General features: G+C 40.2%; 2 protein-coding genes across 4 annotated transcripts in view; one reads left to right on the forward strand and one right to left on the reverse strand.

Moving 5' to 3' along the window:
- Window positions 1–4,612, reverse strand: part of cdcp1b (CUB domain containing protein 1b) — a 28,907-nt gene extending 24,295 nt beyond the window's left edge. Inside the window, exons 1-2 of one of the 3 annotated variants that reach the window (XM_082970320.1) lie at window positions 907–955; window positions 690–764 (exon numbers count right to left, since the gene is read on the reverse strand). In XM_082970320.1, coding sequence (XP_082826446.1) covers window positions 690–759 — 70 coding nt within the window. In that variant the 5' untranslated portion in view covers window positions 760–764; window positions 907–955. Of the gene's footprint in view, window positions 1–689; window positions 956–4,416 lie in introns of those variants that run through there. The other 2 variants (XM_082970321.1, XM_082970319.1) reach the window with 2 other exon arrangements.
- A 40-nt stretch (window positions 4,613–4,652) lies between these two features.
- On the forward strand, window positions 4,653–10,207 carry nrm (nurim). The gene is made up of 4 exons (XM_014176978.3): window positions 4,653–4,956; window positions 6,412–6,605; window positions 6,721–6,897; window positions 7,286–10,207. The coding sequence occupies exons 1-4, from the start codon at window positions 4,806–4,808 to the stop codon at window positions 7,589–7,591; spliced, it is 828 nt and encodes a 275-aa protein (XP_014032453.1). The 5' UTR covers window positions 4,653–4,805; the 3' UTR covers window positions 7,592–10,207.
- Window positions 10,208–23,311: the final 13,104 nt, after the last annotated feature.

Raw genomic sequence — 23,311 nt, forward strand, 5'->3', positions numbered from 1 at the left:
ACTAATTTATAAGATTTCGAGAATTGAGAACAAAAGAGAGTATCGCCAATCCCAGGCTAGTTGAAAAATAATGCCGTTTTGTATAGGCGAACATGTAACGTCCATTAATTAATGAACAGCACAAATCTTTGGTTATTTATATCACATTATCTGGTGTGTAAACTGTAGCAAGGTATGTTGCTTGCATGTTATGTGTTAGGCCTCTCATTTCACAGTGTCAACTCAATCAACATGATATCTGACACAAGTTGGAGAAAGGTGTCTGACTATTTTAGTACAAATTGTGCCTAAGTGCAGTTTAAATACAACATGTGTTCTATTGAAATTAACTTCCGTATAAAGAGGTCGTTTTCAGACTGTCCTACCTGTCTAACGTTAAAATGTCATGTGGGCAAAATGTCATACCCATTTGTAAACTATTTCCAGTTGCAGTGGATCAAGAATATGCAGAACGCTGTTACAGATTAACGTTACATTAAAAAGTTTCACAATCATGTATAATAATTTTAAAAAATGCACGCAAATATACAAAACTAAAAACTGAAGTACAATATAATTCTTACTTTTATCGACAACATCATATTCTGCAACATTGCGAATATGTAAAGGCCACACTCAGTACATGATTTATAATTTATTGTTAACGTCTGCTTGCTTTGTTTGTAAGGTTGTTTTGAATGTTCTCTCACCTGACAGGTTGAGGAGTAACAAAATAACAATTCCCAGGAGCGCTCCAGCGCAAATTGTAGTGAGCCGCATGTCCCCTGATAAAAATACAAAAAGATGTGGCTTAAATATTTCTGGATAAATGTTGTTATCAAAACCACGACATTTGCCTTTTTTAAATCCCAGGTAAAAATATTTTCAATGGCGGTGACCAACCAGTAGCTTCCTGATTTACATGACCTGTTTCACTCAGAGGGCGACGTGTAGACTACCGTAAATCGATCTGTCGAAACTTGACGGAAGAATTTAGCCGTTGACAGGCTGGTCTCTTAGACTATACGTAACATAGTAAACGAAAATCCGGGCCACTCAAATTAGTATGTTATGTTTGGTATGGTTACATAAGACAGAGAGTTAATAAAGGCCAACATTTAAGGAAGGTGTTTGGTCATGTGTATAACCCAAAAGTTGCTAGTTTGAAACTCATCACGGACAACATTAGCATTTTAGCTAATTAGCAACTTTGCAACTAACTTGTTGCTTACTACATTTTAGCTAATTTGCAACTATTAGCTAACTAGCATGTTAGCTAACCCTTCCCATAACCCTTTAACCTAACTCCTAACCTTAACCCCTAGCCTAGCTAACATTAGCCACCTAGCTAACATTTTTAGCCACAACAAATTTGAATTTGTAACATATCATACATATTGCAAATTCGTAACATATTGTACAAATTGCAGTTGGGAATGTATCATATGAATTGTAATTGTTAACATATCATACGAATTGTAATTCGTAACATATAAGAAATGGATGACGGACATCCACAAATGAATACATACCACACCATGTTACATATCATATCATACAAATTTTAGTGTTCCCGGACTTTTGTCTAGTATAGATGTGGTAAAGAGGTCAATCGAACTCGACCAAAACAATGGAATTGCCATGGAAATGCATGGAGGAAAGGGCGTGAGGGAAAGATCCCGAGTCTCTCCCAGCAAAATTAGCCCACATTTAGGCTATTGTTTATACGTGTATTTCACACTATGTTGAGGTAGAAATTGGAGTATAATGCTTGTATGGATGTCAACCACTGCCAGTCAGTGCCGTTTAAGATGAGGGAGGACAAAAACAAAATTCATGAGCATGGCCTTATTTCTATTGAAGCATATTGGATGTCACTCATTCATATTCCATTCACCCAGTTCAATGTAACAGTGATAGGTTTAGGCTACTACATGATACTCAAATTTTCCCTATACCCATCATGAGGTTGCTACAACTTAGCCTATGAATGAAAGTTTACAACATATGTGCACACAGGTCGAACGGCAAATTTGAGGTGACAGACAGTGACATATGGACAGACAGTGACATTCAATACCGCCTTGCACACTCCTGCCTGCATTTAGCTGATACAGGGTGTAATCATTTGTCCAACGAGAGTTTCTATTGGACAAAATCAGGTATGTTTATCCTCGTTTTGTTCGGGTTGCTTCGTTTAAAAAATGTTTTTCAACAGAATCCACCCCGATCACACATAAACACAGTTCTCTTTCAGAGCAGCCACTATGTATTCCTTCTCGCATCTCCTCTCCTCTCACATCTTCCCTTCGCTTGTGGACTTCAATGCACAACACATCAGCTGTATGTGACCAGGTGAAAAAAACTTTCCAAGCGAAACCGCTACACACACCCTACATCGTTGTTATCACATTAGCTAAAGTAACGTCATAGTCAGCATAGCTAATATAACTAATTAGTTAGTAAACCTGCTAAAAATCATGCAGTAACGTTACAGTGTACAGTAAGCAATTACATCGGCGGGCCCCGGTGGCACTACATTAGTAAAATCAAAAGCTTACCTTGACTTGGAAGAGTTCCAGTGTTGTGTTGGAATGTCATAGCCAGCTAGCTAACATAGCATCCCTCTGTTTGAGCAGGGTGTTTCAGAAGGATAAACTAGCCAGCTGCATTTGCTAGCTAAGTAAGTTAAAGTAATTTTTCTTTAACGAAATCTCATCTCTATTTCTTTCTTGCTTCTCCTTCATTTTGGAACTACTCACCACATGTTATACACTGCAGTGCTAGCTAGCTGTAGCTTATGCTTTCAGTACTAGATTAATTCTCTGATCCTTTGATTGGATGGAAAAAAATTCAGTTCATGCTGCAAGAGCTCTGATAGGTTGGAGGACGTCCTTCGGATGTTACTGTGAGTAAGTCATAATTACTGTGTAAGTCTATGGAAGAGGATTAGAACCATGAGCCTCCTAGGTTTTGTATTGAAGTCAATGTACCCAGAGGAGGACGGAAGCTAGCTGTTCTCCAGCTACACCATGGTGCTACCCAACAGAGTGCTGTTGACGCTACTGCAGGCCTTCTTTGCAAAATAGTATGTTTTAATAAATTATTTGGTGACGTGATGATATTTAGTAAAGTTTTATCGAAAATTGATAACTTTTTCTATGTTTTATTATTTTTATTTGTATGAAATTCACTGAGGAAGATGGTCCTGCCCTTCCTCCTCTGAGGAACCTCCACTGATGTCAACCCCAACACATGTTCATGTCATCGTTACCAATCAACTGCATTACAGTTAGAAACGAATTTGACTACCACCACCGATTTCTGTATGCTAGCTATGCTAACCAGTTTATACGAACAGGAGTTAGCATTTAGCAAGTACTTCTTCTAAACCTGAAAAGGGACAACTTATTCAGTGAAAACAGCCAAATATAGCCAAATCAGTAACCATATTGTAGGCCAGTTACAATACAAAAATCTTGACAGATTTGACAAATATTTACTTTGTTTGATCAGATTTCTTGAAGGAGTGCCAATCTGGTCAATGGAACGTCTGTGTTCCATTGACTCCTTGCAGATGATCCATTGACTCCTCTACCGCATCTATGTTACGTCTACCCCTGAGTCCAGGTTGCCGTTGAAGCCTTGACACCCTCCTCCCTGTTTTGGCTTTATTGATGCCATACAATGAATAACAATATTTCATTAATTGTGAGAAGACTACATTTTTTAAGTGTGCAGCATTCTTTTGGCAAACATTGTGCATCCCTCATTGTGTGTTGTGTTGATTATATTGCAGAGGGCAGGCCCAATTCTGGGGTTATGTATTATTTGTTTTCTGTAACATCAATATTTTAGTACACTAGGAAAGGAGATTCTGTTTTCCAAAGACAATTTGAAAAAATAAAGAAGAAGGTGTAGCCTAGGCTATAGTTTTTTATTTGACAGAATGCTTTTGACATATTTCTATATAGGCTAACCTGTGTTACTTGTTTATGAAAGACTTCATAAACAACCTTATCTGCCACAGTGTCATCATGTATCAGGTTTTTTTTCAGTGGACCTGTGCAGATGTCAACTTTTGGGCTTTTCTCTCACTGCAGTATTGAGACATCCTCCTGCCTCCACATGCCTTATGCCATATAGCTAGCATTCCTGAGATGGAGCCCGGGGCACAAGATAGGAACCCTAGGAAGACCACATGAGGGGAGCAACACACAACTAATGGTCACTGATTAAAGTAACTGCCCAGTGTTTCCAGATTTCTATTAAATATTCCCTATAATTACTTTTTGGGTATGAGTTAACAAAATATGAACTTTTAAGAGTGAGATTGTTACTGAACAGTTACGTTTAATCTGACTTGCAGTTACATAATGGTTAAATCAACACATGTGGGAGCTCAGGATGACAGACGAGATTCCCACTACTAATTACCAGTTGGAGAGCCGTTGAAGTGGATTTCCCCAGTTGTGCATGGTTAATTTCCACTTCCCACTAGGTTATGAACGCAGAATAATTTATCTCCTTCTCCCCACTGCTATGTTGTCCCAAACATCTCAAAGCTTTGCTCAACCCCAAGTTGTTGAGTGTCCAGCTGGCCTCGTGTCGCGACTTCCGCCGAAGTCGGTTCCTCTCCTTGTTCGGGCGGCGCTCGGCGGGCAAAAGCAGCAGGGTGAGTGCTATGAAGGATCCTTAGGACGGATAGGTGAGTACTATGGTTCCGGTTAAGCTACGTCCCAAGGATCCCGCATAAGCACTGATCAGAGAGGAAGAGGCGACGCCTCTTGTTTTTTCTGCCTAATGAAGAAAAAGTCCATATTGAAATGGCGTCAGTCACTGCTCGTGGTATGACCCTTTGCATCTTGGCGCTGTTAAACTTTGTCTTCGTTTTTATAACCGGTGCAGACTTTGTTCGTTTTATCTCATTTCGAGCGATATATCATAACATCACTGGAGAGTCGCCACTGTGTCAAGGTATGTTTCCTGACTCTTTGGCAAAGGGTTGTGTGTTCATCAGGAAAAGTAGCACATTGTGGTCTCAAACTATACAAACGGTTCATAGCTGTTGCAACTTCCGGATACATTGTTTCAGTAGCATGTTAGAATGTTTTTTTGAATGTTTCATTCAACTCAATAAATACTTTTGGAACGGGAACCGAGACCTTAGAACAAGTACTGCAGTCGAAATCGAACGCAGTGATGTAACGTTAATGTCAGTGATGTAACGTTAATGTGCATGTGCAAAACAATGTTAGCTCAACATGGCCCGGTTTCCCAAAAACATCTTAAGGGTCGGAATCTTTTTTTCTTCATTTTTCACCTAAAATGACATACCCAAATCTAACTGGATGTAGCTCAGGACCTGAAGCAAGGATATGCATAGTCTTGATCCCATTTGAAAGGAAACACTTTGAAGTTTGTGCAAATGTAAAATGAATGTAGGAGAATATAAAACATTTAGATGTGGTAAAAGATAATACAAACAAAAAGACATGCGATAATATCGGAGTCTAGGCACAATTTAGATTTTGGCCACTAGATGACAGCAGTGTGTGTGCAAAGTTTCAGATTGATCCAGTGAAGCATTGCAGTACTGCACAATATTTTCTATGAAGTCTGCCCAAATGTGCCGAATTGGTCAATTGATGCATTTTCAAGTACATAACTATAGAGAACATACAAAAATGATATGGTAATACAACATTTAAGCTTACACAGTCCAATGAATGTTATACATGATGGATCATTAGCTTATACACTAACTTTCACACACCTAGATGGCGGGGTGGGTGTGAAGCCAGAGACAGCAGTAGGGTCAAACTGTAGAACCCAGTTCCTACATTTGACTATAACAATAGATTTGTATCAAACAAAACTATGCTACATTTTATCTCTGGGACCCTCAGGATGACATCAGAGCAAGATTACTGAATGTAACTACATTATTTACCTTCAGAGGTGAATGTATCAAACCAGTTGCCGTGATTAACGTTTTTGTTTTTGTGAACTCTCCTCAAACAATAGCATGGTATTTTTTCACTGTAATAGATACTGTAAATTGGATAGTGCAGTTAGCTTAAATTCTTGTTAATCTTTCTGCCCATATAAGACATGTCTGTCCTGGGAAGTTTGCTGTTACTTACAACGTCATTCTTGCCACATTAGCGCCCGTTAGCAACAACCGTCCCGGTATAAGGACACCGATCCCTTAGAGGTTAAGGCTATGTTCATCGTTAGAACCAATGCTTTTGGGAAACAGGGCCAAGACTTGTACCCTCTGACTAACAAGGTCACTTCAACAATGGGAATTCATCATTATACTTTGCTCTAAGACTTTGTTGTTGTCTTGTACTGATAATCACCAATACCTAACCTACCACGCCATATAATTATCGTATCCCTCTGTCCATATCTCTGTACTTTATATAGACTCTGTACCATGGTCTGTAGCTTTGCGGGACAGCTCTGTTCTCAAGTCTGTGGTTGTGGATCTGGGGCTTCTGGCTCTTTTTACTGTCCAGCACAGCCTATTGGCCTGGGCTCCAGTCAAGCAGGCCTGTCAGTCTGTCCTGGGGGTACTGAACCGGGCTATGTACTGCTCAACCACTGCTCTGGCTCTCCAGGTAACACACACACACACTTTCATTTATAAAATCTTATGGTCTTAAAAATATTAGACAATTCTACATTTAAATACCCCCTTTGCTGTCCTACTTCACTGTCTTGTCCCTGTTATAGATATTGATGCATTACTGGCAGCCTGTGACGGATGCACCCTGTCTGTGGTCAGTACGTAATGCCCCATGGAATACCTGGTTCCCGCTGCTCTGTTTCACCCTGCACTTCCTCTGCTGGTCCATCATCTGCAGTATACTGCTGATATTTGACTATCCTGAACTACTGGGCATCAAGCAGGTAAAGTAAACCCATGCAGCTGTAACAGAGTAAGATTGCAGTCACGTGATTGCAATCAGAGGACCACTAGTTTGAGGCCAGTAAGGGGACAGGGACAGTGGATGAAGTGATACTGTTCACTTTGACACTGGTTACACCAAAGCATTTTCATGCATCACATTTGATCATTGTCCCTCTCCCACGCACTGTAATAGGCCTACAATTTTAATAATCTGCATAAATGCTGTCTTTGATGGGATGCCAAAGCTGGAATTAGTCAGCAATAGAATGATTAAGAATATCCTTCTGATGAAATGTAAATAACTGGTATAATATCTGCAATAAGTAATTTATCCCTTTCTCCCGGTCTCCCTCCATCCTCCCTCTTCCATCCCTCCATCTCTCTCAGGTTTATTATGAGTGCCTTGGTTTGGGAGACCCTCTGGCTCTCAAGTCCCCCCGGGCTCAGCGTCTCTTCGCCCACCTGCGTCACCCCGTGTGTGTGGAGCTGGCTGTGGTGCTGTGGCTCCTCCCTGCCCTGCCCCTGGACAGGCTGCTGCTGGCGGGGAGTCTGTCGGCCTACCTGGCCCTGGCTCACTCCCTGGATACGCAGGACTGTGCCTACCTCAGTGTCCAGCTGCATAGCAAACTGCGGCTCTTCTCTTTGCCACAGGATGTCACTGCTCAGAACAATGACAACCACAAGCAAGAGTGAATTGAAGTCATGGGTGTTGTAAGCTAGGTTTCCATCCAATTGCCAAAACATAAGAATATTCTTAAAATCCACATTAAAACAATATGCACATTTTCACACCAAAGATGTTTCCATCAAATTGACTTGTTGGGGATTAAATGCCTTTTGCGGTTAAATTCCGACGTACAGAATATTTTAAATAAAATAAAAAAAAGTGAAATGGGTTTCCATCGCATTTTAAACTCTACTGATTTTATTCTCACACAAAAATTAGCGTTATACGGCGTGGACTTTACTCACATAAAAAGGTTGGATGGAAACCTGGTTATAGAGAGCAATAGTAATGGCATCTTTTTGAAGGCACTAACTCCGCCATAGCTCGTTGGTCAAAGCCTATGGGGAAAGGAATGTTTTTTTTTTTGTCTCAACGCCGAAAGTAAAGTCTGTGGTAAACACCGGTTTAGGTGATCTTATAGGTTTTGTTCTATTAGAATATCTTCATCAGCTAATGTCAATTTATGTTAATTTAAAGCATTTATGTAATCAAAACAAGCACGTAAATTCCAATTTCCATTGAAAAGTTTCGGAATTGAAAAACATTGGAAGAGAATTGGCGTTAGGATTTCATTGTACTTTTTGAAATGACTGGAATTGAAATGGAATTGACCCCAACCCTGGTAATCTCATAGAACAAAATGTGTAAGATCTTCTAAGTCTGTGTTAACCTCAGACTCTATTTCTGGTGTTTATCCCAAAACCCCATTCTTTCCCCATTAATATCTCTTATAGGAATGGCTGAATGAACCAAAGGTAACTCATTTCAATTTTTTGGGGGACTACAAGCTGGCGAGCTTTATTACTACACATACATGAATGGGATCAGATGGGTTGTTTGTATGGCTGCACACAGCAATTGACAAAAGTACACACTGCTGTTGTTTGTTAACTTCACTTGGTAGGGGTAACGCTGTTGATTTTAGAAAATGATCAGATTCAGAACGTCTGTAAATATATCACCAAGAATTTACGCATAGCTTTTAACATCAATGTATTTGTGAGTAATTACTCAGAATATATATATTTTTTTATCTAAAAGAGTATATTTTTTTATAGCCTATGAACATAAAATTACATTTTACATTCCACCACCAAGTGCTAACTCATAGAGATCCTATTAAATTACTAGAAGGGCTATGTCATAAACCGTCATACTTCCAGAATGGTGTAAAATGGCAGCCATATTGGTCAGGGAGAAATCCAAACCTGTCTAACTGGAATGAATGGCAGTAGAGGTACAATCCTGATTTTACTTATGCAGGAAAATAAAAGTAAGGCATATGACATAAGAAATTGTGTAATAGAATTATTGTCAACATAAATATTGTCATAATTATAAATTCAGTTTATACAGGGTTTCTACACATTTTCTGTATAAATAGCCTCTAAAATATATGTAAACAGACCATAAATGCCTCCTTCGGAAGCTGTGAGTTCTATTATATGATACAATATCAGTAGGCTACTTGTTGCATTTACAACTTGTCTAAGTCCTATCATCAACTGATTTCAGCTAGTCTATGGTTGTGGGATGTTGGCATATTGGCAGTTAATTTGAGGAAGAAAATCCTTCCGCTAAAACTGGCTGGCTACCTAGCTAACAAACACAGTGCAGATAAATTCTTTTTTACACTATTTTATCACTTCACTGGCAAACCATGGTTGACCAACCAGTGGCGGTTCTAGACCATTTCAACTGGGGGGGCCAAGCTGGGGCCAGTTGTGCTGTTAGAGGGGCCAGTTATTGTTGTCATATCGTTTTCTTCACTGCATTGCAGGCATTAGCAGGCAAAAGACCATGTTCATAATCATCATTTTTGCCACTGTCTAATAACGGATATAACGGATGTAAAAGAACAAATGTTTGCTATCGTTATGTAAAAATGATTTCATACTCCACATTTAGGGGGGCCACAAGGGGGTCCATTGTTGTCACAGGGGCACTGCCCCCGCCCAGAACCGCTAGTGTGACCAACCTCCTGACAAAAATGGTTGACCTATATCCCATCATAAGGTTCATGGCCATTCTAGTATTCTAATCATATAGGCCAACTGCTGTTCCACACTGTATTATTGTCAAAATTGGATTATGTCAGTGCTACATTTTGCTGTTGTCTTTCGTTTTTTTGTATTTGTCCTGTTCCTTTCCTATGCCCCCCACACACACATTCTGTCACATTTTGAGGGTGTCTTTGTCTTATCCTTTTCTCTCCATCATCATTGTTTTATTGCGCTGTGTCCTTGATATATCCTTTGTGTTGCAGTAAATCAATGTATAAGAACTTCAATAGCTGAATTCCTTCTAATTCCAATAGATTCATTGTATTGTGAGCATGGATTATAGGAGAGGATAAGGTATTCATTGTTTAATTATTTTATATAGGTCTAATTACAGTATATATTTTTTAACTACATGGATTCATTTAATAAGATATTATATAGGTGGAACTACCTTAGAGCAAACTGTTCATGGGGTGCCATATTTTCATCAGTTTGGTACCAACACAAGTTCTTTGTTACACTGGAACAAATTATAAGCAACTAAAACAAAATATCTCAATAAATGCAAGCCATAATGCATTTTTTTTCTGTTGTCATTTTTTCTCATTCTTTTTTAGAGTTAATTTAAGTTTGATTTAGGCTCTTACCATTGATGTAGGCCAGGAGAATGTAACTCTTACCCTACGAAGTTTGGAGCCTGCTGGTTTTCTGTTCTACCTGATAATTAATTACACCCATCTGGTGTCCCAGGTCTCAATCAGTCCCTGATTAGAGGGGAACAATTTAAAAAAGCAGTGGAACTGACTTCAAGGTTAAGAGTTGAGTTTGAGGGATGTGGGCTGTTCTCTTATGCATGATTCCTCAACTGTCTAATCTGGGAAAGTAAAAAAAATCCAAGAGAAAATCCTATCAGATTTTGGAACCTATCCTATAGGATTTTATCCTATAGGATTTTATCCTATAGGATTCCAATACAAGAATCCAGTAGAAAAATCCTATCAGATTTTGGACCCAGTTCTATTGGACTGTTATTCCCAGATTCTGTGTGGTTAGTTTGAACAGGATGTGTAATCCAACTCGCACCTCTCATTCTATTGATTTCAACCAGCTACATTTTGGAGTGATGCATTTTGATTTGGTGGTCGCCAAAACGGAAAGAAAAACACTTACAGTACCAGTCAAAAGTTTGGACACACCTACTCATTCAAGGGGTATTCTTTATTTTACTATTTTCTACATTGAAGAATAATAGTGAAGACATCAAATCTATGAAATAACACTGTCTTGACTTGACTATCATTAATCTGATGACTTATTTTATCAACTAACTATGTTTAATTGTTACTCAATTAAATGAATCATATAACAATTAACTCATTAGGAATTTGGGGCACCACAGGAAAATGTTGTTTAATTAGTTACTATCTCCCGACTTAAACTCTAAAGAGATATAGATATCTCTTACATCAATAACAGTCACTTATTAAATCATTACCTCATATCAGTCTCATTCTGAACATCACATACTTCTTGATATCTGCAAGAACCCTAACCTTATTGATGAATCAGCAATACACAAATTGGCTTAATTATTTATATACTAACTACCTAAAGAATAACACAATACATAAACACACAACACACATGCGATAAAAGTCCCAAGTGGACTGACAAGATATGATGGCTTGTTACAAAAGGGAGGGGTCAATAGAAACAGAAAGGTAGAGACAAAGAGACTAAACTTATCGTTGTTACATTTGGAACCTACGCTCAAAGGAATAGTAATACTTTGCACATGAACCTCCGCTCATTCGGATAAGAAATGCAATATATATATATTTACACAGTTGTCTTTCTCTGTCATCTCTCTGTTGAAACCAATCGGTCCTTCTATGAGGAAGGGGCTGGATAGGTGTGAGGCTCTGGTTTGTCCACCAGAGGTCACAATGTCAGTTGTAGAGCTTCTCTGGTAGTGAAGTGCTTGTTAGAACAGTTACTTCAGATGTACCAATGGTTGTATGTGGGGATTCTCCTTCCCACCTTGTGACTTAAGTCAAAGTTCGAGGACCACTTTTAAACTGTGAATGTTTCTGGTCCTCCTAGGTGATCTTCACACTTGCTTCAGAGTTTCTAACCATTTCAATGGGTAGACCACGGTCTATCGTCTTTTGGTCTCGTAGTGGTCTCAGAGTTTAAACCATTTGTAACGTTCAGCTCGCGCTGTATGTCGGCTGGTCTGGTAGTGGTCTCAAGGTTGATTCTTCAGGTTCAAGCTCCCAATCACTTTACACGTCAGCAGCAACCCGGCATGTTTTGGTCAGTAGTTTTAACCATTCGTAACGTCCGGCTTACACCATTCGTCTGCTTGGTCTGGTGTAAATTTCATTAGCAAGGCTTTTATACTCAGGTAAAAAGGGGCGTTCCATCACGCCGACACAATGTCTGTGCTCAGTTGGGCATGGTTACTGACTGGGAACAAGTTTATCTGAAAAACAATTATCTAATTTAGAAGGTTAAAATAACATGTTATCTTCCCAATAATTATTCTCATATTTAATAATATATTTTATACAACATTTAGATGTAAACTTGATACATAGGACACTTTCAGTTACAGTTACTTTGTTATACCATCCTTAACCTGTTGGGGCTAGGGGGCAGTATTTTCACGGCCGAATAAAAAACGTACCCGATTTAATCTGGTTACTACTCCTGCCCAGTAACTAGAATATGCATATAATTATTGGCTTTGGATAGAAAACACCCTAAAGTTTCTAAAACTGTTTGAATGGTGTCTGTGAGTATAACAGAACTCATATGGCAGGCAAAAACCTGAGAAGATTCCTTACAGGAAGTGTCCTGTCTGACAAGTTCTTGTTCTTCTTTGCTCTGTTTATTGAAAACTGAGGATCTTTGCTGTAACGTGACACTTCCTACGGCTCCCATAGGCTCTCAGAACCCGGGAAAAAGCTGAATGATGTAATTCCAGCCTCTGGCTGAAAAACATTAGCGGGTTTGGATAGTGGCCGGTCAGAGTACCATCAGACTGAGGCTGGTGCACGAGTCGACCCCATGTTTTATTTTCTTTCGTCTTTGAACGTAAACACGCTTTCCCGGTCGGAATATTATCGCTTTTTTACGAGAAAAATGGCATAAAAATTGATTTTAAACAGCGGTTGACATGCTTCGAAGTACGGTAATGGAATATTTAGACATTTTTTGTCACGAAATGCGTCGTGCGCGTCACCCTTCTTTACCATTCGGATAGTGTCTTGAACGCACGAACAAAACAGAGGATATTTGAACATAACTATGGATTATTTTGAACCAAACCAACATTTGTTATTGAAGTAGAAGTCCTGGGAGTGCATTCTGACGAAGAACAGCAAAGGTAATAACATTTTTCTTATAGTAAATCTGACTTTGGTCAGGGCTAAACTTGGTGGGTGTCTAAATAGCTAGCCCTGTGATGCCGGGCTATCTACTCAGAATATTGCAAAATGTGCTTTCACCGAAAAGCTATTTTAAAATCGGACATAGCGAGTGCATAGAGGAGTTCTGTATCTATAATTCTTAAAATAATTGTTATGTTTTTTGTGAACGTTTATCGTGAGTAATTTAGTAAATTCACCGGAAGTTTGCGGGGGGTATGCTAGTTCTGAACGTCACATGCTAATGTAAAAAGCTGGTTTTTGATATAAATATGAACTTGATTGAACAAAACATGCATGTATTGTATAACATAATGTCCTAGGGTTGTCATCTGATGAAGATCATCAAAGGTTAGTGCTGCATTTAGCTGTGGTTTGGGTTTATGTGACATTATATGCTAGCTTGAAAAATGGGTGTCTGATTATTTCTGGCTGGGTACTCTGCTGACATAATCTAATGTTTTGCTTTCGTTGTAAAGCCTTTTTGAAATCGGACAGTGTGGTTAGATTAACGAGAGTCTTGTCTTTAAAATGGTGTAAAATAGTAATATGTTTGAGAAATTGAAGTAATAGCATTTCTAAGGTATTTGAATAACGCGCCACGGGATTCAACTGGCTGTTGACGTAGGTGAGACGATTTCGTCCCGCCGACCCTAGAGAGGTTAATGATATCACAAAATAATAAACCATATGACATGATTATTCTTTAGATCTCCACCAACCATTCCAAACATTTGGACATCAGAAATAATGTTCCAATGTCCAATCCTTTGGAGAAAAAGGGTTTCCCAGCAAAAGTCTCTCTGAAACAAAGAAATGTCAGTCTTCACATACTAGAGAGCCAGAGGGAGAGTTTCTGCAAACTATTTATGACCGGCTATTAAGACATACAACTGGCCCAACTCCCCCCTCTCCTCTCCTGTGTGTGTGTGTGGGGGGGGGTGTCTGGCTATCTGTCAGTCATTGCCAAGCTGATCTGGAACCTTTGATCCTCACCAAGGAGAGAGAGTCATTACAACACATATGGAATCATGTAGTAACCAAAAAAGTGTTAACCTCTCTAGGGCAGGCGGGACGAATTCGTCCCACCTACGTAACAGCCAGTTGAATCCTGTGGCGCGATTTTCAAATACCTTAAAAATCCTATTACTTCAATTTCTCAAACATATGACTATTTTACAGCTATTTAAAGACAAGACTCTCGTTAATCTAACCACAATGTCTGATTTCAAAAAGGCTTTACAACGAAAGCAAAACATTAGATTATGTCAGCAGAGTACCCAGCCAGAAATAATCAGACACCCATTTTTCAAGCTAGCATATAATGTCACATAAACCCAAAACACAGCTAAATGCAGCACTAACCTTTGATGATCTTCATCAGATGACAACCCTAGGACATTATGTTATACAATACATGCATGTTTTGTTCAATCAAGTTCATATTTATATCAAAAAACAGCTTTTTACATTAGCATGTGACGTTCAGAACTAGCATACCCCCCCGCAAACTTCCGGGGAATTTACTAACAATTTACTAAATTACTCACGATAAACGTTCACAAAAAGCATAACAATTATTTTAAGAATTATAGATACAGAACTCCTCTATGCACTCGATATGTCCGATTTTAAAATAGCTTTTTGGTGAAAGCACATTTTGCAATATTCTAAGTACATAGCCCAGCCATCACGGGCTAGCTATTTAGACACCCGGCAAGTTTAGCCTTCACCAAAATCAGATTTACTATAACAAAAATGTTATTACCTTTGTTGTCTTCGTCAGAATGCACTCCCAGGACTTCTACTTAAATAACAAATGTTGGTTTGGTCCCAAATAATCCATCGTTATATCCAAATAGCGGCGTTTTGTTCGTGCGTTCCAGAAACTATCCAAAATGGTAAATCAGGGTCGCGCGCATGGTGCAATTCGTGACAAAAAAATTCTAAATATTCCATTACCGTACTTTGAAGCATGTCAACCGCTGTTTAAAATCAATTTTTATGCAATTTATCTCGTAAAAAAGCGATAATATTCCGACCGGGAATCTCCTTTTCGGTAAACAGAGGAAAAAACTCAAAGACGGGGGCGGCCAGTGCACACGCCTAAGCCCACAGTCCCTTGATCGGCCACTTGAGAAAGGCGATAATGTGTTTCAGCCTGGGGCTGGAATGACGACATTCAGGTTTTTCCCGGGCTCTGAGAGCCTATTGGAGCCGTGGGAAGTGTCACGTTACTGCAGAGATCCTTTGTAATGGAATGAGATGTCAAAGAAAGACAATAAATGGTCAGACAGGCCACTTCCTGTAAAGGAATCTCTCAGGTTTTGACCTGCCATTTGAGTTCTGTTATACTCACAGACACCATTCAAACAGTTTTAGAAACTTTGGAGTGTTTTCCATCCAAAGCCAATAATTATATGCATATTCTAGTTACTGGGCAGGAGTAGTAACCAGATTAAATCGGGTATGTTTTTTATCCAGCCGTGTCAATACTGCCCCCTAGCCCTAACAGGTTAAACAAATCTAAATATATTTTACATTTGAGGTTCTTCAAAGTAGCCACCTTTTGCCTTGATGATAGCTTTGCACACTCTTGGTATTCTCTCAACCATCTTCATGAGGTAGTCACCTGCAATGCATTTCAATTAACCTGTTATGGCTAGGGGGCAGTATTTTCACGGCTGGATAAAAAACGTACCCGATTTAATCTGATTATTACTCCTGCCCAGAAACTAGAATATGCATATAATTATTAGCTTTGGATAGAAAACACTCCAAAGTTTCTAAACTGGTGTCCCCCAGGGCTCTGTTCTAGGCCCTCTCCTATTCTCGCTATACACCAAGTCACTTGGCTCTGTCATATCCTCACATGGTCTCTCCTATCATTGCTATGCAGACGACACACAATTAATCTTCTCCTTTCCCCCTTCTGATAACCAGGCGGTGAATCGCATCTCTGCATGTCTGTCAGACATATCAGTGTGGATGACGGATCACCAGCTCAAGCTGAACCTCGGAAAGACGGAGCTGCTCTTCCTCCCGGGGAAGGACTGCCCGTTCCATGATCTCGCCATCACGGTTGACAACTCCCTTGTGTCCTCCTCCCAGAGTGCTAAGAACCTTGGCGTGATCCTGGACAACACCCTGTCGTTCTCCACTAACATCAAGGCGGTGACCCGATCCTGTAGGTTCATGCTCTACAACATTCGCAGAGTACGACCCTGCCTCACACAGGAAGCGGCGCAGGTCCTAATCCAGGCACTTGTCATCCCCCGTCTGGATTACTGCAACTCGCTGTTGGCTGGGCTCCCTGCCTGTGCCATTAAACCCCTACAACTCATCCAGAACGCCGCAGCCCGTCTGGTGTTCAACCTTCCCAAGTTCTCTCACGTCACCCCGCTCCTCCGCTCTCTCCACTGGCTTCCAGTTGAAGCTCGCATCCGCTACAAGACCATGGTGATTGCCTACGGAGCTGTGAAGGGAACGGCACCTCCATACCTTCAGGCTCTGATCAGGCCCTACACCCAAACAAGGGCACTGCGTTCATCCACCACTGGCCTGCTGGCCCCCCTACCTCTGAGGAAGCACAGTTCCCGCTCAGCCCAGTCAAAACTGTTCGCTGCTCTGGCACCCCAATGGTGGAACAAGCTCCCTCACGACGCCAGGACAGCGGAGTCAATCACCACCTTCCGGAGACACCTGAAACCCCACCTCTTTAAGGAATACCTTGGATAGGATAAAGTAATCCTTCTAACCCCCCCCCCCCCTTAAAAGATTTAGATGCACTATTGTAAAGTGGTTGTTCCACTGGATATCATAAGGTGAATGCACCATTTTGTAAGTCGCTCTGGATAAGAGCGTCTGCTAAATGACTTAAATGTAAATGTAAATGTAAAACTGTTTGAATGGTGTCTGTGAGTATAACATAACTCATTTGGCAGGCCAAAACCTGAGAAGATTCTGTACAGGAAGTACCCTGTCTGACCATTTCTTGGCCTTCTTTACCATCTCTATCCATTACAAAGGATCTCTGCTCTTACGTGACACTTCCCACGGCTCCAATGGGCTCTCAGAGCCCGGGAAAAAGCTGAATGACGTAATTCAAAGCCCTGGCTGAAACACATTATCGTGTTTGTCAAGTGGCCGATCAGGGGACAGTGGGCTTAGGCGCGTGCACTGGCTGCCCCCGTCTTTCTGTTTTTCCCTCTTTTTACCGAAACTCAGATTCCCGGTCGGAATATTATCGCTTTTTTACGAGAAAAATGGCATAAAAATAGATTTTAAACAGTGGTTGACATGCTTCGAAGTACGGTAATGAAATATTTAGAAATCTTTTGTCACGAAATGCGCCATGCGCACGACCCTTATTTACCATTCGGATAGTGTCTGGAACGCACGAACAAAACGCCGCTATTTGGATATAACGATGGATTATTTTGGACCAAACCAACATTTGTTATTGAAGTAGCAGTCGAAAGAAAACAAAGCATTCTGTCGACGCGGGCACGAGCCTGAGTCTCACAGTACTGTAACCAGCCACTACCCAAACGCGCTACTTTCTTTCAACCAGAGCCTGCAAAGCCACGATTCAGCTTTTTGCCGCCTTCTGAGAGCCCATGGGAGCCGTAGGAAGTGTCACGTAACAGCAGAGATCCTCTTTAATGGATAGATATAATCAAGAAGGGCAAGAAATTGTCAGACAGGCCACTTCCTGCATGGAATCTTCTCAGGTTTTGGCCTGCCAAATGAGTTCTGTTATAGTCACAGACACCATTCAAACAGTTTTAGAAACTTTGGAGTGTTTTCTATCCAAAGCTAATAATTATATGCATATTCTAGTTTCTGGGCAGGAGTAATAATCAGATTAAATCGGGTACGTTTTTTATCCGGCTGTGAAAATACTGCCCCCTAGCCATAACAGGTTAATGCACTTAAGCCAGTCAGTTGTGTTGTGACAAGGAAGGGGTGGTATACAGAAGATAGCTCTATTTGGTAAAGGACCAAGTCTATGTTATGGCAAGAACAGCTCAAATATGCAAAGAGAAACGATAGTCCATCATTACTTTAAGACATGAAGGTCAGTCAATCTGGACAATCTCAAGAACTTTGAAAGTTTCTTAAAACCTGTTTAGGATAGGGGGCAGTATTTTCACGGCCGGATGAAAAAACGTACCCGATTTACACTGGTTACTACTCTTGCCCAGAAACGAGAATATGCATATTATTAGTAGATGTGGATAGAGAACACTCTGAAGTTTCTAAAACTGTTTGAATGGTGTCTGTGAGTATAACAGAACTCATATGGCAGGCAAAAACCTGAGAAAATTCCAAGCAGGAAGTGGCCTGTCTGAGAATTTGTAGTTCTTCTTTTGATTCTTTAACGAAACTACAGTATCTGTGGGGTTACGTTGCACTTTCTAAGGCTTCCATTGGCTGTCTAAAGCCTTCAGAAAGGGGATTGAGCCGTCTCCTGTCTCTGGGCAGAGTATAGTAGGTCAGTTTCTCAGTGGTCTGCCTGGGGACAAAGAGATTGGATATGCGCATTCACGCGAGAACGCTGTTTTTTCTTTTCCTCTTTGAATGAATACACTATTGTCCGGTTGGAATATTAGCGCTATTTTACCAGAAAAATACCAGAAAAATTGATTTTAAACAGCGTTTGACATGCTTCTAAGTACGGTAATGGAACATTTGGACTTTTTTTGTCTCAAAATGTGCTCGCGTGTTACCCTTTGGATAGTGACCTGAACGCATGAACAAAACGGAGGGATTTGGACATAACTATGGATTATTTCGAACAAAAACAACATTTCTTGTGGAAGTAGCAGTCCTAGGAGTGCATTCTGACGAAGATCAGCAAAGGTAATACAATATTTCTAAAACTAATTCTGAGTTTAGTTTGTCCCGAACTTGGCGGGTGTCAAATTAGCTAGCCGTGATGGCTGAGCTATGTACTCAGAATATTGAAAAATGTGCTTTCGCCGAAAAGCTATTTTCAAATCTGACATAGCGATTGCATAAAGGAGTTCTGTATCTATAATTCTTAAAATAATTGTTGTGTATTTTGTCAACGTTAAGGATGAGTAATTTTGTAAATTCACCGGAAGTGTTTGGTGGGAATGCATGTTCTGAACATCACACGCCAATGTAAAAAGCTGTTTTTGGATATAAATATGAACTTGGTTGAACAAAACATACATGTATTATATAACATAATGTCCTAGGAATGTCATCTGATGAAGAGCATCAAAGGTTAGTGCTTCATTTAGCTGTGTTTTGGGTTTTTGTGACCTGTATGCTTGCTTGGAAAATGGCTGTGTGATTATTTTGGTCTATGTACGCTCCTAACATAATGTAATGTTTTGCTTTCGCTGTAAAGCCTTTTTGAAATCGGACAATGTGGTTAGATTAACGAGAGTCTTATCTTTAAAATGGTGTAAAATAGTCGTATGTTTGAAAAAATTTTATTCTTGCATTTTTTTGGTTTTTGTATTTCGTGCCACGCTGTTCCATTGGATATTGGCTAGGCGTTCCGCTAGCGTCCTCCCGCGTCCTTCCGCTGTCCTCAACATTAAAATGCAGTCTCAAAAACCATCAAGCGCTATGATGAAACTTGCTCTCATGAGGACCGCCACAGGAAAGGAAGATCCAGAGTTACCTCTGCTGCAAAGGATAAGTTCATTAGAGTTAACTGCACCTCAGATTGCAGCTCAAATAAATGCTTCACAGAGTTCAAGTAACAGACACAACTGTTCAAAGGAGACTGCGTAAATCAGGCCTTCATGGTCAAATTGCTAAAAAAAAAACACTACTAAAGGACACCAATAAGAAGAAGAGACTTGCTTGAGCCAAGAAACACAAGCATTTGACATTAGACCGGTGGAAATCTGTCCTTTGGTCTGATGAGTCCAAATTTGAGATTTTTGGTATCAACCGTCATGTCTTTGTGAGACGCAGAGTAGGTGAACGGATGATATCCGCATGTGTGGTTCCCACCATGAAGCATGGCAGAGGAGGTGTGATGGTGTGGGGGTGATTTGATAGTGACACTGTCCGTGATTTATTTAGAATTCAAAGCACATTTAACCAGCATGGCTACCACAGCATTCTGCAGCGATTCGCCATCCCATCTGGTTTGCGCTTAGTTGGACTATCATTTGTTTTTCAACAGGACAATGACCCAAAACACACCTCCAGGCAGTGTAAGGCCTATTTGACCAAGGAGAGTGATGGAGTGCTGCATCAGATGACCTAGCCTCCACAATCACCCAACCTCAACTCAATTGAGATGGTTGAGTGAAATAATAGCAGCCAACAAGTGTTCAGCATATATGGGAACTCCTTCAAGAGCATTCCTCATGAATCTGGTTGAGAGATTGCCAAGAGTGTGTAAAGCTGTCATCAAGGCAAAGGGTGGCTACTTTGGAGAATCTCAAATAGAAAATATATTTTGATTTGTTTAACACTTTTCTTGGTTACTACACGATTCCATATGTGTTCGTTTTGATGTCTTCATTGTTATTCTATAATGTAGAAAATAGTAAAAAAAAAAAAAGTAGGTGTGTCCAAACTTTTGACTGGTACTGTAAGTGTTGCATTTTTCTTTCAGTTTTGGCGACCACCAAATCAAAATGTATCACTCCAAAATGTAGCTGGTTGTCTTCAGCAGGTTGTCCTCTAACACGTAACGCAAATAATATTTCCGGTTTCCATGTGGTTTTTGAGTTGTGTTAGTTTCAACAGCGCATACAACCTGATCAATATGAGTGACTAATTGCCACTTGTCAACAGGGTTTTGGTGCATATTGTAACGGCTGTCGGAAGACAGAGTAGACCAAGGTGCAGCGGAGTTAGTGTTCATCTTGAAATTTAATTCGAACAAAGAGAACACTACAAAAATGAACAAAACACGACAGCAAAACAGTCCCGTTAGGAAACACTACTAAACAGAAACAATCCCCCACAAAACCCAAAAGAAAAACAGGCTCCTTATGTGTGACTCCCAATCAGCAACAACGAACTACAGCTGTGCCTGATTGGGAGCCACACACGGCCCAAAACAAAGAAATACAAAAACATAGAAAAATGAACATAGAACGCCCACCCAATGTAACACCCTGGCCTAACCAAAAATAAAGAACAAAAACCCCTCTCTATGGCCAGGGCGTTACACATATGCAGGTGCTCCTTTAAAAAAATACTCAATTGTGGCACATGTACAGCATGTGTAGGTAGTACATTTTATGTTTATGATTTCAATATATCATAAACTGTTTATTGATTTGGACACTTCAAAATGGTGTTTTGATATGGTAGTAGTTTTTTTATAGTAGTTTTTTAGCTAGCATAAAAAAGCATAATATGCTGTACAATGACGAAAATATGACTAAAACCTTGACAACTTCGTCAGGAACATATGGAAACAAATACTGTACTCATGGTTCTTGCATTTACGCACAGCACAGTGAAGGATAAACAGAACAATAATGTTAGAAAAGCGGAGGTTCTCTGCACAGCCACAGCTGGCAAGCTGAATTTGGGAGTTAGGCTAACACTGATGAGCTCGTGCTTGCTGTGACATCATCAGTCCCTCTTAAAGGAACCTGGCATAGGCCCATCCACTTGGGAGCCAGGCCGACCCACTGGGGAGCCAGGCCCAGCCAATCAGAATGTGTTTTCCACACAAAAGGGCTTAATTACAGACCAAAATTCTCCTCCGTATCCCCGCAGTTGAAGAAGCCGGATGTGGAGGTCCTAGGCTGGCATGGTTACGCGTGGTCTGCGGTTGTGAGGCAGGTTTGACATACTGCCAAATTCTCTAAAATGACGTTGGATGCAGCTTATGGTAGAAAAATTAAGATGTAATTATCTGGCAACAGCTCTGGTGGACATTCCTGCAATCAGAATGCCAATTGCACGCTCCCTCAAAACTTGAGACATCTGTGGCAGTTTAGAGTGGCCTTTTATTGTCCCCAGCACAAGGTGTGTAATGATCATGCTGTTTAATCAGCGTCTTGATATTGAACACCTGCCAGGTGGATTATCTTGACAAAGGATAAAATGCTCACTAACAGGGATGTAAACAAATTTGTGCACAAAATTTGAAAGAAATAAGCTTTTGTGCATATGGAAGATTTCTGGGATCTTTTACTTCAGCTCATGAAACATGGGACCAGTACCTTTACTGTTGCATTTATATTTTAGTTCAGTGTATAATTTTATGGGTTCGTTTAAGAAAAATATATTCTAATAGGATTCTGATTGGGGTGACAAAATCCTACAAGATTTATCAAAAACCTATTGGATCCAATCAGATTACTTTTGATTTCCAATAGGATTCCAATAGGATTCTGATAGAGGTCATACAAAATCCTATAGGATTGCCAGAATTATATAGGGTCCAATAGGATTACTTTTGATTCCCAATAGGAAAAAACGTAATCCAATAGAATTCCAATAGGATTCTGATACAGTTGACACAAAATCCTATAGGACTACGAGAACCCTATAGGACCCAATATGATTACTCTCTATTTCAAATAGGAAAAAAGTTGTCCAATAGGATACCAATAGGATTCTGATAGAGGTGACACAAAATCCTATAGGATTGTGAGAATCTTATAGGATTCTATTGGAAAAATCACACATTTTTTGACTTGGGATTCCACCAGGGAAGACAGGTTGAAGCTTTTTACATCACCTCGGGTAATTTGCATCATCTCAACCCTCATGTTCTGGCTGAGGTGACCCCCTTCTTTCCCTCTCTCTCTCTCTCTCTCTCTCTCTCTCGCTCTCTCTCTCTTACAATTAGAGGGACGGAGGGATGAAGGGGTGACCGGCAGACGGGAGTCTTCTTTAAACGCCTTTTCTTAGGTCGGCCATTATGGTGTGTGCCACTAACTCCCCTGATGGAATTAAATGTAATTAGTGGATTACAGTAGTCGGACAGCACTGCAGTTGGTGTATATTTACTACCAATGGAGGTGTTTTAAATTGATATGCTCTAATTCACAGTGTAGTCGTCATTAGATAATCGAGCTAAATAAACATTATTAATCCTGACTTTTTGACAACATCGATTAATCAACTATATCAGAAAGCTTTAGATAGAGACCAATCTTCCAGTTGGTGCTTTGAGCGCGTTAAGAACAACGGGTGGCGCACAGTCGCCCGTCATTCAGAAGATGACTACTCTCAAACCAAAACAGAGGGGGATATAAAGCATTACTGCGGAATACCAAGGATTTGG

Source organism: Salmo salar, chromosome 27 (assembly GCF_965601325.2).
Source record: "Salmo salar chromosome 27, fSalSal1, whole genome shotgun sequence".
In the NCBI taxonomy this organism is placed as follows: domain Eukaryota; kingdom Metazoa; phylum Chordata; class Actinopteri; order Salmoniformes; family Salmonidae; genus Salmo; species Salmo salar.